This window comes from Capra hircus, chromosome 28 (genome assembly GCF_001704415.2).
Source record: "Capra hircus breed San Clemente chromosome 28, ASM170441v1, whole genome shotgun sequence".
NCBI lineage: Eukaryota > Metazoa > Chordata > Mammalia > Artiodactyla > Bovidae > Capra > Capra hircus.
In genome coordinates, this window is record NC_030835.1 from 41,324,211 (window position 1) to 41,341,578 (window position 17,368).

A 17,368-nucleotide genomic window follows, 5' to 3' on the forward strand; every position below is an offset into this window, starting at 1 on the left:
AAGGAGTAAGCATCTTTTAATTTCATGGCTACAGTCACCATCTGCAGTGATTTTGGAGCACAAAAAAATATCTGACACTGTTTCCACTGTTTCCCCATCTATTTCTCATGAAGTGATGGGACCAGATGCCATGATCTTTGTTTTCTGAATGTTGAGCTTTAAGCCAACTTTTTCACTCTGCTCTTTCACTTTCATCAAGAGGCTTTTTAGTTCCTCTTCACTTTCTGCCATAAGGGTGGTGTCATCTGCATATCTGAGGTTTTTGGTATTTCTCCCTGCAGTCTTGATTCCAGCTTGTGCTGCTTCCAGCCCAGCCTTTCTCATGATGCACTCTGCATAGAAGTTAAATAAGCAGGGTGAAAATATACAGCCTTGACGTACTCCTTTTCCTATTTGGAACTAGTCTGTTGTTCCATGTCCAGTTCTTATTGTTGCTTCCTCACCTGCATACAAGTTTCTCAAGAGGCAGGACAGGTGGTCTGGTATGTTTATCTCTTTCAGAATTTTCCACAGTTTATTGTGATCCACACAGTCAAAGGCTTTGGCATAGTCAATAAAGCAGAAATAGATGTTTTTCTGGAACTCTCGTTTTTTTGATGACTCAGCAGATGTTGGCAATTTGATCTCTGGTTCCTCTGCCTTTTCTAAAACCAGCTTGAACATCTGGAAGTTCACGGTTCACATATTGCTAAAGCCTGGCTTGGAGAATTTTGAGCATTACTTTACTAGTGTGTGAGATGAGTACAATTGTGCGGTGGTTCGAGCATTCTTTGGCATTGCCTTTCTTTGGGATTGGAGTGAAAACGGACCTTTTCCAGTCCTGTGGCCACTGCTGAGTTTTCCCAATTTGCTGGCATATTGGGTGAAGCACTTTCACAGCATCATCTTTCAGGATTTGAAATAGCTCAACTGCAATTCTATCACCTCCACTAGCTTTGTTCGTAGTGATGCTTTCTAAGGCCCACTTGACTTCACATTCCAGGATGTCTGGCTCTAGGTGAGTGATCACACCATCGTGATTATCTGGGTCGTGAAGCTCTTTTTTGTACAGTTCTGTGTATTCTTGCCACCTCTTCTTAATATCATCTGCTTCTGTTAGGTCCATACCATTTCTGTACTTTATCGAGCCCATCTTTGCATGAAATATTCCCTTGGTATCTCTAACTTTCTTGAAGAGATCTCTAGTCTTTCCCATTCTGTTGTTTTCCTCTATTTCTTTGCACTGATCACTGAGGAAGGCTTTCTGATCTCTCCTTGCTATTCTTTGGAACTCTGCATTCAGATGCTTATATCTTTTCTTTTCTCCTTTGCTTTTCTCTTCTCTTCTCTTTTTTTCACAGCTGGAGAGGGCAGATATACTCAGTTATGCCTGTGTGAGGAAATCTCTGAAACTCCACAGAGGATGGGGTTTGGTTTGGAGAGCTTCTGGGTTGGTGAGCATGTGGAGGTGCTGTGAGAGTGGGGCCCAGAGAGGGGGTGCAGGGTCCTCTCTGCTTCCCACATGCCTTGCCCTCTGCATCTCCTCCATCTGACTGTCCTCAAGTTACCACCTTTTAGAATAAACTGGTGATCTAGGAAGTAAACGGGTTTTTTGAGTTATGTGAGCCACTTGAGCAAATTAGTTCAACACAAGAAGGGGGTCAGGAGAACTTGCAGTCTGTAGGTGGTGGGTCAGATGTGCTACAGGTAACAGTCTGAGCTTGCAGCTGGTCTGAAGTGGGGATGGTATTATCGGACTGAGCCCTTTGCCTGTGGGATCTGTGTTGTCTCCGGTACATACTGTCGGAATTGCGTTGAGCTGTGAACACCCAGCTGTGTGTTCTGTGTGTGTTCTGATCTACAGTACACTGCTTTATTATACACTGGCTCCCGCATGCGAGGCAGCCTTCTCCCCTACATTGGAGTTGGTGATCAGAACCCCTTTTAATGGACTCATTTGGGAACTTGGCCACCATTTGTCGGAGAGGGCAATGACACCCCACTCTAGTACTCTTGCCTGGAAACTCCCATGGACAGAGGAGCCTGGTGGGCTGCAGTCCATGGGGTCGCCAAGAGTCTGACACCTCTGAGCAACTTCACTTTCACTTTTCACTTGCATTGGAGAAGGGAATGGCAACCCACTCCAGTGTTCTTGCCTGGAGAATCCCAGGGATGGGGGAGCCTGGTGGGCTGCCGTCTATGGAGTTGCACAGAGTCGACACGACTGAAGCGACGCAGCAGCAGCAGCCACCATTTGTATATTTAACCCAGATATCTGACCCGTAAAAAACCTTCCTGATCATGTCCCATTTGTAAAGTTCTGATTACGGAAGTAATTTGACAAGAAATAGTAGGTCAGAGGTCACCTTTACGTTGACTCGTTCATTCATTAATTCTGTAAGTAATTGGGTGCCTACTACTTGCCAGACCTAGGAGATGCCACAGTAAACAAGATAATAGTCCTCTGCTTTCATGGAGTATATTGTTTATGAGTGCAGTCAGGCAAACCCTGCATAAATTAATAATATACTTTAAAAGTGTTACAGACACTGAAGCAAATGTAGGGTCCTGAGAGTAACAGGCAGAACCTCCATTGGAGCAGGTGGTTGGAAGCGTCCAAGGAGGTGACTCTAGGCTGACACTGTTGAAGGGTGCCAGGGATGGGAGAGAAGAGAGCAGTGTAGGCAGAAGACGGCTCTGCTGATGTCCTGAGCTATATGGAGGCCTGCAAGTTTCTAGGAGCTGGGAGACTAGCAGGAGGAGGACAGAGGGTAGAAGGTGTGAGCTGTTGGAGAGACAGGCTGGGGCCAGTCACACCAGGCCCCAGAGGCTTGGGGCCTTTGGGTTTAAAGTGCATGGAGAACCACATGGAAGAATTTAAGCAGGGGCGTGAAGTGATCTGATTTATATTTTGAAAAGATTACTATGTCCCCTGCTTGGTAAATGGATTATAGGTAGCCAGAGGCGTGAGGGGACTAGGTGAGGTGTTTACTGCAGGGTCCAGGTTCAAAACAGGGTGGCCTAGACTTGTGATTTGAGAGTGGAGTGAATGAGCCCACTCTTTAATGAGTGCAAGGCTGCCTGTGAGAAAGAAAGTTCCTGTGCTCTTAGGAAAGGGTCAGGTGCAGCTTAAACGATACAAGTATTATTCAGCCATCAGGGCTGTGTCTGATAAGCCTATTTCTCCACCCTTAACTCAGGTCCGTTTCATGAACCTTAGCCTCCTCTGTGGCCTCTGTATAAAAGAGACAAGAAAGACATAGTAAGAACAGTAGAGCAGTGTACCGTAGATCAGAAGGGACGCGTGGATCCTATGGCGTGGACTGTGGCGCACACACACGGCTTCTGAGCCTGTAATGCATTGCTGAGTAAAGATCTGCCAGTATTTCCTGAAAGCTTACTGTGTATATTTGTTGCTCACTCATGTCGAACTCATTGCAGTCCCATGACTGTAGCCCACCAGGCTCCTCTGTCCATGGGATTCTCCAGGCAAGAATACTGGAGTGGGTAGTCATTCCCTTCTCCAGGGGATCTTCATGACCCAGGGTTCAAACCCAGGTCTCCCACATTGCAGGAGATTCTTTACCATCTAAGTCCCTAGGGAAGCCCCGTTTCCTGAGTGGTTGCTGTATGCTGCTGCTACTGCTGCTGCGTTGCTTCAGTCGTGTCCGACTCTGTGCGACCGCATAGACGGCAGCCCACCAGGCTCCCCTGTCCCTGGGATTCTCCAGGCAAGAATACTGGAGTGGGGTGCCATTTCCTTCTCCAATGCATGAAAGGGAAAAGTGAAAGTGAAGTCGCTCAGTCGTGTCTGACTCTTCGCGACCCCATGGACTGCAGCCCACCAGGCTCCTCTATCCATGGGATTTTCCAGGCAAGAGTACTGGAGTGGGGTGCCGTTGCCTTCTCCTGCTGTATACTAAAAGTGATTATTTATGTTCCTTAACTAGTTCAGTATTTCATTGAATCTTCACAATTCATGTAACCTGTTTTCCTTTTGCAGAGGAGATTGATGCCTAGAGAGATTTAATGATTTGCTTGCATATAAACAGTCACCCCACCATCCCATATATGCAACTCCAATACCCCAGAGCTTTGGAAAGCACAAGTTTAGGTTTTGTTTTTTTTTTTTTTTTTTGGTAAGTTTGGTACAGATTTATTTGGCAGCAAAATTGACCTGAACTGATGTGAGGCTTAAGAGTTATTTTTGTTGGTTCCATATGACATAAATATTTACAGGCGTTGCTACAGAAATGTGAATGTGCTTAATCATGAGTTGCTGTCTTAGACCCCACTGGAAATGGTACACAATATCCCATTGTGTACCACTGAATGGGAAAGATCTCTTCAAGAAAGTTAGAGATACAAAGGGAACATTTCATGCAAAGATGGGCAAAATAAAGGATGTAAATGGACACAGTATTCAGTATATTCACAGTATTTCCTTCTGAATTTTCTTAGGATTCCAGATGAAGGGTTGTGGATATGAAAAAAGTGCTCAAGTTCTGACCCCAGGCTTTCTGGCTTAAAAGCTGTTTGCCTAACTACGACACTAGTGAGAGGAGTGTAGGTTAGTTAGGCTGTTTGTCCCTTGAGGAACACGAGTGCGGTGCGCCAGAAGTGTCAGTAGCCCTAAAGACATTCTGTCCAGTTATTGCCCCCGCTTCTTACTGCCCTCATAGTCTCTAGTACCCCAGCCTGTGTGCATGCTCAGCTGCTTCAGTCATGTCCAGCTCTTTGCAACCTTGTGGACTGTAGCCTGCCAAGCTCTTCTGTTCATGGCATTCTCCAGGCAAGAGTACTGGATTGGGTTGCCATGCCCTCCTCTAGGGGATTTTCCTGACCCAGGGATCAAACCATAGATGCCTCTGTCTCCTGCATTTCAGGATGATTCTTTTTCTGCTAAGCCACCTGGGAAGCCTACAGTATTCCAGGGCTACCCTTGAGCATCACCCTTCAGCTGTACCAAGTCCCCTGCTCTTTAGTGGATCCAGTCAGGTATTAGGAAGAAACTAATCTAGTTGAAATAATAATTTTTTGAGTTATTTTAATTGGAGGCTAATATTGTGGTGGTTTTGCCATACATTGACATGAATCGGCTGTAGATGTGCATGTGTTCCTCATCCCAAACCTCCTTCTCGCCTGCATCCCCATCCCATCCCTGTGTGTTGTCCCAGTGCACCACCTTTGAGTGCCCTGTGTCATGGATCCAACGTGGACTGGTCGTCTGTTTCACATATGATAATATACATGTTTCAGTGCTCTCTCAAATCATCCCACCCTTGCCTTCTCCCCAAGAGCCCAAAAGTCTGTTTTTTATATCTGTGTCTCTTTTGCTGTCTCGTATATAGGGTCGTCATTACCATCTTTCTAAATTCCATATATTTGCGTTAATATACAGTATTGGTGTTTCTCTTTCTGACTTACTTCACTCTGTATAATAGGCTCCAGTTTCATCCACCTCATTAGAACTGATTCAAATGCGCTCTTTTTTTAATAGTTGAGTAATATTCTCTTCTGTATATGTACCACAACTTTCTTATCTACTCATCTGCTGATGGACATCTAGGTTCCTTCCATGTCCTCGCTACTGTAAGCAGTGCTACAGTGAACATTGGGGTACATGTGTCTCTTTCAATTCTGGTTTCCTCAGTGTGCATGCCCAGCAGTGGGATTGCTGGGTCATATGGCAGTTCTATTTCCATTTTTTTTAAGGAATCTCCACACTATTCTCCATAGTGGCTGTACTAGTTTGCATTCCCACCAACGGTGTAAGAGGGTTCCCTTTTCTCCATACCCTCTCCAGCATTTATTGCTTGTAGACTTTTGGATCCCAGCCATTCTGACTGGCATGCAATGGCACCTCATTGTGGTTTTGATTTGCATTTCTCTGATCATGAGTGATGTTGAGCATCTTTGCATGTGTTTGTTAGCCATTTGTATGTCTTCTTTGGAGAAATGCCTGTTTAGTTCTTTGGCCCATTTTTTGATTGGGTCATTTATTTTTCTGGTATTGAGCTGCAGGAGCTGCTTGTATATTTTTGAGAATAATTCTTTGTCAGTTGCTTCATTTGCAATGATTTTCTCCCATTCTGAAGGCTGTCTTTTCACCTTGCTTATAGTTTCCTTCATTGTGTAAAAGCTTTTAAATTTAATTAGGTCCCATTTGTTTATTTTTGCTTTTATTTCCATTATTTTGGGAGGTGGGTCATTGAGGACCTTGTTGTGATTTATGTCAGAGAGTGTTTGCCTGTGTTCTCCTCTAGGAGTTTTATAGTTTCCGGTCTTAGGTTTAGATCTTTGATCCATTCTGAGTTTAGCTCTGTGTATGGTGTTAGAAAGTGTTCTAGCTGCATTCTTTCGCAGGTGGCTGACCAGTCTCTTAATGCTCGGGGCTGTGTTCCTGCTTTGCTGAAGATGTGCGTGGAATGTCTTGCTCTGGAGCCTGTGGGCTCTTGGGTGGAGCTAGGTTTCAGTGTAGATATGGAGGCTTTTGGGTGAGCTCTGGTCTATTAATGTTCCCTGGAATCAGCAGTTCTCTGGTGTTCTCAAGTTTTGGAGATAAGCCTCCTGCCTCTGGCTTTCAGTCTTATTCTTACAGTAGCATCAAGACGTCTCCATTCATACAGCACACATGATAAAACATCTAGGTTAATGGTGAAACAGTTCACAGTGACGGACACCCAGAGAGGTTCACAGAGTTACATGAAGAAGAGAAGAGGGAGGAGGGAAATAGAGGTGACCAGGAGGAGAAGAGGGGGAGTCAAAAGGGAAGAGACCAGTCTAGCCAGTGATCAGTTCCCTAACCTTTCTCCACAGCCCAGAACACCCTGAGAGATTCACAGAGTTAAGTAGAAAAGAGAAGGGGGAAGGAGGAGATAGAGGTGACCTGGTGGAGAAAAGAGAGAGTCAAAAGGGGAGAGAGCAGTCAAGCCAGTAATCACACCCTGAAGTGAAAATGAATACTGAACATTAGATTCTTAAATTTAGGTACAGAATTGATAACAAATACCAAAAAGCAAAGGTTAAAAATCTAGAGTAGAGGTTAGACTCTCAAAAATACAATATTAAAAATATAAAACAAAATCAATCACAAAAATTATAAAATATATATATATATGAAATTTACTTTAAAAATAGGGTCTTTTTTTTTTTTTGCAAGGTAAGAGTAGGTTATACTAATGAAAATTAAAGTTGTAATAAAGGACTTAAATTTAAAAAAAAATTAAAAAGTGATAATAGTAAAAATATACCTATGAGTTTCTCTGGAGCTGTTGTGGGCAGTGTGGGGTCAGTTCCGTTTCAGATATTTCCTTGTTCCAGCTTGTACTTGTTCTTAAGGTTTATAGGTCCACTCCAATGCATAGTCCGTGTTAATTAACTACAGGGTTTTAATCTGTTGTACCTGTCACTTCCAGAGCGGTTCCCTCTTTGTCTCTTTTGGCTTCCTCTGGAAGTCTCTTCAGTATCTAATTTCCGCCCTGACACAAGGGGGTGAAGGTGGTCACTTATTTAGGCTCACTTGTTCAGTTGTGTTGTGGGGAGGGAGGAACACAGCAAACAAATATCACTGGCGTGTGTGGGGAGTGCTCGCAGTGTATGGACCACACTGGGTCTGCCCCAGCTCCAGGTTGCTCAGCAAGGGCACTGTCCAAAGCGGACACTGTGTTTTGTGCACTTCCCAGGTCTGAGCTGCTAGGCTCAGGTTCTCGGGTACTCCACAGGAGCACAGACTCGGTTGGGTGTGTGTTTTGTGCCCTTCCCAGGTCCGAGCAGCTCAGGCAACCGGGTGCGTGGCGAGCGCACTGTCCCAGGTGGGCCATGCATCTTAACTACCTCCCTGGTCCCAGCCACTTGGTTTCCTGGGTGCGCTCTGAGAGTACCGTCTCAGGTGTGCTGTGTGTCTCCTCTGGGGAGCTGATCTCAGGCTGAGACCCTCCTGGCAGATGTCAACCATCCAGGATCCCAGGAAGACGTGGTTAGCAACTGGGAGCCTGCTCACAGTTTGATGGAGGATGCTGGTCTCTGGGGCCGAGAATGGAGCAGCCCCTTGCCTTCCGGCTCTGGCTGTCACCCGCTTGCCTCTCTGCCTCTGGTAGCAGGGAGGGACCTGTCCGCAGCTGGCCAGCTCTCCTTTGGTATTCGCTCAATCCTTTGTTCTGTGAGAGGGCCAGGCTGCAAGTTAGAGCCTTTCCTGGAAAAGTTATCTCACATTAGCTCCCTCAGATTGTCCTCAGGGCGTTCAAGCCCAGTCCTTACCCTAAGCACCAATTATGCCGCCCGCACCTCCCTGTCCAGCCCGCGCTGCTGGTGGTGGACGGGAGCCTCCGGGCTACTTGCCCACTGCCAGTTGCAGTTAGGTGCGTATTCTGTGGGTTTTTTTTCTCCCAGTTATGTTGCCCTCTGAGTTTCCAAAACTCCCCACAGACCCACCTGTGAGAGGGTTTCCTACAGTTTGGAAATTTCTCCTCCTTCACAACTCCCTCCCCAGGACAGGTCTCCATCCCTAAATCTTTGTCTCTCTTTCTTTCTTCTATATTTTGTTCTACCTCCTTTTGAAGAGAATGGGCTGCCTTTCTGGGTGCCTGGTGTCCTCCGCCAGTGTTCAGAAATTGTTTTGTGGAAGTTGCTCAGCATTCGGATGGACTTTTGATGAATTTGTTGGGGAGAAAGTGGTCTCCCTGTCCTATTGCTCCACCATCTTGGGACTGCCCCCCCCCCACCGAAATAATAATTTACACTCAAGAAGATGTAAAGAAAATTCTCAATATTCCCAGAACTGCTGGCATATTAAAGAGAGAGTGTTTATTTACCCAACTTGTCTCTAATTGGACGAAGATTGGACAGTGTAACTAATAGATAAAAATCTCACCAGTGCAGGAGAAAATACTTTTGGTCAGCCCATCAGAAAGATCCCTGAGCCTGGTAACCTGCCTGCCTTCCCCCCTCACCCCACGCATTCCTCCCAAACTGCTCCTCCTCCTCTTTTTTTTTTTTTTTAACATGGACCAGTTTTAAAGTTTTTATTGAATATGTTACAGTATTGCTTCCATCTTATGTTTTGAGTTTTTGGAGGCCAGGGTAAGGGATCTTAGTTTCCTTAGTTCCCTGACCAAGGATTAAACTCGCAGCCCCTGCATTGAAAGGCAAAGTCTTAACAACTGCACTGCCACGGAAGTCCCAGCTTCTTTTTATAGCTTGCTGTCTTCTTCATAACCTCACATACAAGTTCTCAGAATCTCCAAATTTTCTCTCTTGTGTGTGGGACAGGGAGGCTTTATCAGTGAGCATAGGTGAGACGGTGGTTCTGTAACAAGTAGTCCTTACACCTCAGTGGTTTAAAGGCAGAAGTTAATTTTGTTCTCACGTCATGTGTTCATCAGGATTGTTGGCAGAATGCCGTGGTCCACACCATCCTAATCTAGGGACCCAGGGTGATAGGGGCTCCACCATTTGCTGAAGAAGGTAAGTCAATAAAGCCTCTTAAAGGTTCTCTGTGGAAGGGCTATGCTTCCTTCTGCTCACATGTCTTTGGCTAAAACAAATCAAGTCAGCGTGCCTAACTCCAGGTAGGGAGCAAAGCCCAGTTCTCCTGTGAGCCTAGAGGTAGAGGAGGACTGAGTGTTGCTTGCAGACAGTAGGGCCTCCTACCACAGTGAGGATAGGGGCAAAGAAAACAGGGGAGACCACTGATTAATGTGCTAAAGCAGTTTTAAAGCTAAAAATAGAGATGAAAGTTAAGGTAGTGGGGTCATGCTAATAGCCTCAGCATCATGAGATAATTAGCCAAGAATTTTTTCCCAGATGTTTGTTTTTACTATGAAGAAGGATCTGTTACCAAACCAGGTCCATTTGCCCAACGTGCAGCAAGCTGGACACTGAGATCCTGTGATGTACAATTTATTCACCAGGCAGCCAAGCAAGGAGATGGGAGGACAAGTCTCACTCTGCCTCTCAAGAGTGAGGGGGTTGGGGTCTTCATGGGATAAGCACGATGATCTTAGGCATGGGGAGAGGTTATTGGAAGAAGGGGGAAAGGTGGGGTAATCAGTGTTCTGTGCAGGTATGTCTGGGTTACAGGCTTCAGTGGGTTCAAAACTGAGGTGCTCAACTTGATCTGAGGGTTGAGTTTTGTGCACCTGACCCTGAAAGGCCCTTCCTTGGGCCCTGTGCAGGCCCAGTTTGGGGCTGGTGATCCCAGCTAGCCTTAGCCACCTCTCACAGGGCAGGAGCTGGCACTACATACCTGTAGAACAGCTGGGCTATGAGAAGCTGGGAAGGTGTGCTGTTAAAGAGAGGAAGAAGGGAAGAATAACCAAAGCGAGCCTACTCCATTAAGGCAGGTGACCAGCAGAGGGGTTTTAACAAGCCGCTCCCCTGTCCATTGCTGTCCATACAAGACAGCTGTATCCTGCACAGGCTCCGCCCTGCGGAGCCAGAGGCCAGACTGCTTTTCTTGATGCTGCACGGCTAGGATGGCCTGGGGTTGAATAGTGACTGCTGTCCTTGGCCAGATTGACAGGAGAGTTTCCTTGAAGTCTCAGACTTCTGGCTAATTCCATCGATTGGTGACCATAACCAGGGGGTATATTGATCTAAAGAGTCACATATCTTGATGGCATTTGCAGTGTCAGTTATTTTCTATTGGGAATTATGAATCCCCGTCTCCATCATTTCTAGATTTCGGATGTTCCTGAAAGAAATTGGTTCCTTTATGCCTTTTTTCCTTCTTTCCTTCCTTCCTTCCTTTCCTTCCCCTCTATCCCCCGCTTCCTCCCTTTCCCTCACGGCTTGTGGGATCTTAATCCCTCAACCAGAGATTGAACCCCCGGCCACAGCAATGAAAGCACCAAGTCCTGAGTCTGGAGAATTATTTAAATATGACTATTTACCCTCTAGAATTCTGCTCAGCAGTTACCCCTTTCTAAACCCCTCACTATGCAGAGCTTCCCACGTACACTGCATGAGATACAGATACCAGTCTCTCCCTTACTCACTTCTCTTTCTTCTTAGTTTCTCATCAGTCCTTTCTTAAACTTTGAAACCTTAAATTAATTTTCTTCATTTTTCTTCCATTTGCTGTTAAGTAGGCTTTTGTGCAACAAGCGTATGTTATTGTTTGTTATCTAGGCATCTGGGCCAGTTTCACAGCTTTTAAAAACATGACTACTCTCTTGGTGGATGGATACTGTAAGGAACAGATATCCTTAATAATTATTTTTTTCTTTTCAGACCAAAACTAAAGACCAAAACCATCTTGATAAAGATGTGGGTATACAAGAATTTAACTTAGAAAAGGTAGGTGTTTTGAAATTATTTTTCCAGCTTTTAATACCAAAAATGCGTGTGTTTCTATGTTGTCCAATGGTCAGGGAACAGTGACTGCATTAACTAGGTTGAACACTGTATAGTCGTTTAAAACACGCTGGTTTTATGATTATAGTGTCCATGATATAGTGGTAGGAAAAACAGGGATGTTTGTTTTCTGTGGTTGTAACTTGGTTTTAAAAATGTGTTAGAAGGGGGGCGGTCCTAAGATGGCGGAGGAATAGGATGGGGAGACCACTTTCTCCCCCACAAATTCACTGAAAGATCATTTGAACCCTGAGCAAATATCCCAAAACAACTTCTGAACACTGGCGGAGGACACCAGGCACCCAGAAAGGCAGCCCATTGTCTTCGAAAGGAGGTAGGACAAAATATAAAAGATAAAAAGAGAGACAAAAGAGTTAGGGACAGAGATCTGTCCCGGGGAGGGAGTCGTAAAAGAGAAGTTTCCCAACACCAGGAAACCCTCTCACCTGCGGATCTGTGGGGAGTTTTGGAATCTCAGAGGGCAACATAACCAGGAGGAAAAAATAAATAAATAAAACCCACAGATTACGTGCCTAACTGCAATTTCCAGTGGAGAAGTAGCCCAGACGCTCCCATCTGCCACCAGCAAGTGGGGGCTAACAGGGAGGCGCGGGCATTGCTTAAGATAAGGTCCGGGCCTGAATGCCCTGAGGGTAATCTGAGGCAGCTGATCTGAGACAGCAACCCAAACTGTGGGATAGCCAGAGAGAGAAAGAGGAAAATACAAAAAGAGGAGAGAGAGAACTTTCCTGCCAGACCCGCTCACAGAGCAAAGGACTAAATGAATACCAGAGGAGGGCTAGCCGGCTGCAGACTGGCCCATCCCCCGCTGGAGGCAGGCGGGCGACAGCCAGAGCCAGAATGGGGCAAACTCGGCCCCAAAGACATCCTCTACCAAACTGCCAGCAGGCTCCCAGTTGCTAACCAACTCTTCCTGGGATCTTGGATGGTTGACATCCACCAGGAGGGTCGCAGACAGAGATTAGCTCCCCAGAGGAGACACACAGCACACCTGAGAGCACTCCCAAGTGGCTAGGACCGGGGAGGCGATAAGACGCACCCCTACCTGGGGAGAGTGCGCTCGCCAAGCACCTGGTTGCCTGAGCTGCTCGGACCTCAGAAGGGCACAAAACGCAGGCCCAACCTAGTCTGTGCCCTTGCGGAGTACCCAAGAACCTGAACCTGAGCGGTTTATACCTGGGAAGTGCATGCATCCCAGGGCCCACCTTAGATGGTTCTCCAGCAGAACAACCTGGAGCCTGAGCAGTGTAGACCAGGAAAGCACACGCCGTGACCAGGGGCAAACCCAGTGTGGCCCAGACACTGCAAGCACTCCCCACACACGCCAGTGATATTTGTTTGCAGTGTTCCTCCCTCCCCGCAGCACAACTGAACAAGTGAGCCCAAATAAACGACCACCATCGCCCCTTGTGTCAGGGCGGAAGTTAGACACTTAGAGACTTGCAAAGAGAGGAGGCCAAAAGGAACGAAGAAGAGGGAGCTGCTTTGGAAATGACAGGTGCAACAGACTAAAACACTGTTAGCATTGGCTGCGGGAGAAGGCGATGGCACCCCACTCCAGTACTCTTGCCTGGGAAATCCCATGGACTGAGGAGCCTGGTGGGCTACAGTCCAGGGGGTCATGAAGAGTCCGACACGACTGACGACTTCACTTTCACTTTTCACTTTCATGCATTGGAGAAGGAAACGGCAACCCATTCGAGTGTTCTTGCCTGGAGAATCCCAGGGACGGGGGAGCCTGGTGGGCTGCCAGCTATGGGGTCGCACAGAGTCAGACACGACTGAAGTGACTTAGCAGCAGCAGTAGCAGCAGCATTGGCTACATTGGAAGGGGCCTGTAGACCTTGAGAAGAAGTATACGCTGGAACTGAACTGACCCCCACATTGCCCTCAACAGCTCCAGAGAAATTCCTATATATTTTTTTCTATTATCACTTACAATTTTTTAAAAAAATTTTAAGTTCTTTATTACTCCTTTAATTTTCATTTTTAAAACCTACTATTACCTTGCAAAAAAAAAGACCCTATTTTTAAAGCAAATTTCATATATTTTTTTAATAACCTTTGTGACTTTGGTTTGTTTTTTTAATACCATAAAGAATCCAATATTCAGTACCCATTTTTACTTAGGAGTGTGATTAGTGGCTTGAGTGCTCTCTCCCCTTTTTGACTGCTTTTTCTCCCCCAGGTCACCTCTATCTCCTCCCTCCCACTTCTCTTCTCTACTTAACTCTTGTGAATCTCTTTGGGTGTTCCAGGCTGTGGAGAACACTTAGGGAACTGATCACAGGCTAGATTGGTCTCTCTCCTTTTGACTCCCCCTCTTCTCCTCCTGGTCACCTCTATCTCCCTCCTCCCTCTTCTCTTCTCCATATAACTCTGTGAACCTCTCTGGGTATCCCTCGCTGTAGAGAATCTTTTCACCATTAACCTAGATGTTTTATCATCAGTGCCGTATAAACAGAGAAGTCTTGAGGCTACTGTAAGAATAAGACTGAAAGCCAGAGGCAGGAGGCTTAAATACAAAACTTGAGAACACCAGAAAGCTCCTGATTCCAGGGAACATTAATCGACAAGAGCTCATCGAAAAGCCTCGATACCTACGCTGAAACCAGACTCCACCCAAGAGCCAACAAGTTTCAGAGTAAGACTTACCAAGCTAATTTTCCAATAATGCAGGAACATAAACCTGAGCACTAAAATACAGGTGGCCAAAAGTCACACCAAACCCATAAACACCTCAAAACTCACTACTGGAAACATCATCGCACTCCAGAGAGAAGAGATCCAGTTCCACCCACCAGAACACTGACACAAGCTTCCCTAACCAGGGACCTTGACAAGCCACTCGTCCAACCCTACCCACAGGGAGGAACCTCCACGATAAAGAGGATCCACAAACTTAGCATACAGAAAGGCCACCCCAAACACAGCAACCTAAACAAGATGAAAAGGCAGAGAAATATTCAGCAGGTAAAGGAACATGATAAAAGCCCACCAAACCAAACAAAAGAGGAGGAGAAGATAGGGAGCCTACCTGAAAAAGAATTCAGAATAATGATAGTAAAAATGATCCAAAATCTGAAAACAAAATGGAGTTACAGATAAATAGTCTGGAGACAAAAGATTGAGAAGATGCAAGAAACGTTTAACAAGGACCTAGAAGAAATAAAAAACAGTCAGTCAATAATGAATAATGCAATAACTGAGATCAAAAGCACTCTGGAGGGAACCAACAGTAGAATAACTGAGGCAGAAGATAGGATAAGTGAGGTGGAAGATAGAATGGTGGAAATAAACAAAGCAGAGAGGAAAAAAGAAGAAAGAATTAAATGAGGACAACTTCAGAGACCTCTGGACAATGTTAAATGCCCCAACACTTGAATCATAGGAGTCCCAGAAGAAGAAGACAAAAAGAAAGGCTATGAGAAAATACATGAGGAGATAATAGTCGAAAACTTCCCTAAAATGGGGAAGGAAATAGCCATCCAAGTCCAAGAAACCCAGAGAGTCCCAAACAGGATAAGCCCAAGGCGAAACACCCCAACACGCATATTAATCAAATTAACGAAGATCAAACACAACAAATATTAAAAGCAGCAAGGGAAAAACAGCAAATAACTCACAAGGGTATCCCTATAAGGATAACAGCTGATCGTTCAATAGAAACTCTTCAAGCCCGGAGGGAATGACAGGACATACTTAAAGTGATGAAAGAGAAAAACCTACAGCCCAGATTACTGTTCCCAGTAAGGATCTCATTCAGATATGAAGGAGTAATCAAAGCTTTACAGACAAGCAAACGCTGGGAGGATTCAGCACCACCAAACTAGCTCTTCAACAAATGCCAAAGGATCTTCTCTAGACAGAAAATACAGAAAAGGTTTATAAACTCGAACCCAAAGCAACAAAGTGAATGGCAACAGGATCATATTTATCAATAATTACCTTAAATGTAAATGGGTTGAATGCCCCAACCAAAAGACAAAGACTGGCTGAATGGACACAAAAACAAGACCCCTATATATGTTGTCTACAAGAGACCCACCTCAAAACAAAGGACACATACAGACTGAAAGTGAAGGGCTGGAAAAAGATATTCAATTCAAATTTGGAGCCAAAAGAAAGCAGGAGTAGCAATACTCATATCAGATAAAATAGACTTTGAAATATAGGCCGTGAAAAGAGACAAAGAAGGACACTACATAATGATCAAAGGATCAATCCAAGAAGAAGATACAACAATTGTAAACATATATGCACCCAACATAGGAGCACAATAGTATATAAGCAAATGCTATGGAGTATGAAAGGGGAAATTAACAGTAACACAATAATAGTGGGAGACTTTAATACCCCACTCACACCTATGGATAGATCAATGAAACAGAAAATTAGCAAGGAAACACAAACTTTAAATGATACAGTGGACCAGTTAGACCTAATTGATATCGATAGGACATTTCATCCCAAAACAATGAATTTCACATTTTTCTCAAGCGCACACGGAACCTTCTCCAGGATAGATCACATCCTGGGCCATAAACCTAGCCTTGGTAAATTCAAAAAAACTGAACTCATTCCAAGCATCTTTTCTGACCACAATGCAGTAAGATTAGATCTCAATTACAGGAGAAAAACTATTAAAAATTCCAGCACATGGAGGCTGAACAACACGCTGCTGAATAACCAACAAATCACAAAAGAAATCAAAAAGGAAATCAAAATATGCATAGAAACGAATGAAAATGAAAACACAACAACTCAAAACCTGTGGGACAGTGTAAAAGCAGTGCTAAGGCGAAGGTTCATAGCAATACAGGCATACCTCAGAAACCAGAAAAAAGTCAAATAAATAACCTAACTCTACACCTAAAGCAACTAGAAAAGGAAATGAAGAACCCCAGAGTTAGTAGAAGGAAATCTTAAAAATTAGGGCACAAATAAATGCAAAAGAAACAAAAGAGACCATAGCAAAAAGCAACAAAGCCAAAAGCTGGTTCTTTGAGAGGATAAATAAAATTGACAAACCATTAGCCAGGCTCATCAAGAAACAAAGGGAGAAAAATCAAATCAATAACATTAGAAATGAAAATGGAGAGATCACAACAGACAACACACAAATACAAGGATCATAAAAGACTACTATCAGCAACTATATGCCAATAAAATGGACAACTTGGAAGAAATGGAAAAATTCTTAGAAAAGTACAACTTTCCAAAACTGAGCCAAGAAGAAATAGAAAATCTTAACAGACCCATCACAAGCACGGAAATTGAAACCATAATCAGAAATCTTCCAGCAAACAAAAGCCCAGGTCCAGACGGCTTCACAGCTGAATTCTACCAAAAATTTAGAGAAGAGCTAACACCTATCCTACTCAAACTTCTCCAGAAAATTGCAGAGGAAGGTAAACTTCCAAACTCATTCTATGAGGCCACCATCACCCTAATACCAAAACCTGACAAAGATGCCACAAAAAAAAGAAAACTATAGGCCAATATCACTGATGAACATAGATATGAAAATCTTTAACAAAATTCTAGCAATCAGAATCCAACAACTCATTAAAAAGATCATACATCATGACCAAGTAGGCTTTATCCCAGGGATGGAAGGATTCTCAATACTCACAAATCAATCAATGTGATACAGCACATTAATAAATTGAAAGATAAAAACCATATGATTATCTCAATAGATGCAGAGAAAGCCTTTGACAAAATTCAACATCCATTTATGATAAAACCATTCCAGAATGCAGGCATAGAAGGAACATACCTCAACATAATAAAAGCCATATTTGATAAACCCACAGCAAACATTATCCTCAATGGTGAAAAGTTGAAAGCATTTCCCCTAAAGTCAGGAACAAGACAAGGGTGCCCACTTTCACCACTACTATTCAACATAGTTCTGGAAGTTTTGGCCACAGCAATCAGAGCAGAAAAAGAAATAAAAGGAATCCAGATTGGAAAAGAAGAAGTAAAACTCTCACTGTTTACAGATGAT

The 17,368-nt window shown here is 44.4% G+C and overlaps 1 protein-coding gene across 2 annotated transcripts in view; it reads left to right on the forward strand.

Annotated features, from left to right (window-relative positions):
- C28H1orf131 (chromosome 28 C1orf131 homolog) overlaps positions 1–17,368 on the forward strand; it is a 32,909-nt gene that overhangs the window by 9,466 nt on the left and 6,075 nt on the right. For both annotated transcript variants that reach the window (XM_005698970.3, XM_018042338.1), the window contains exon 3: positions 11,212–11,277. In XM_005698970.3, coding sequence (XP_005699027.1) covers positions 11,212–11,277 — 66 coding nt within the window. The remainder of the gene's footprint in view (positions 1–11,211; positions 11,278–17,368) is intronic.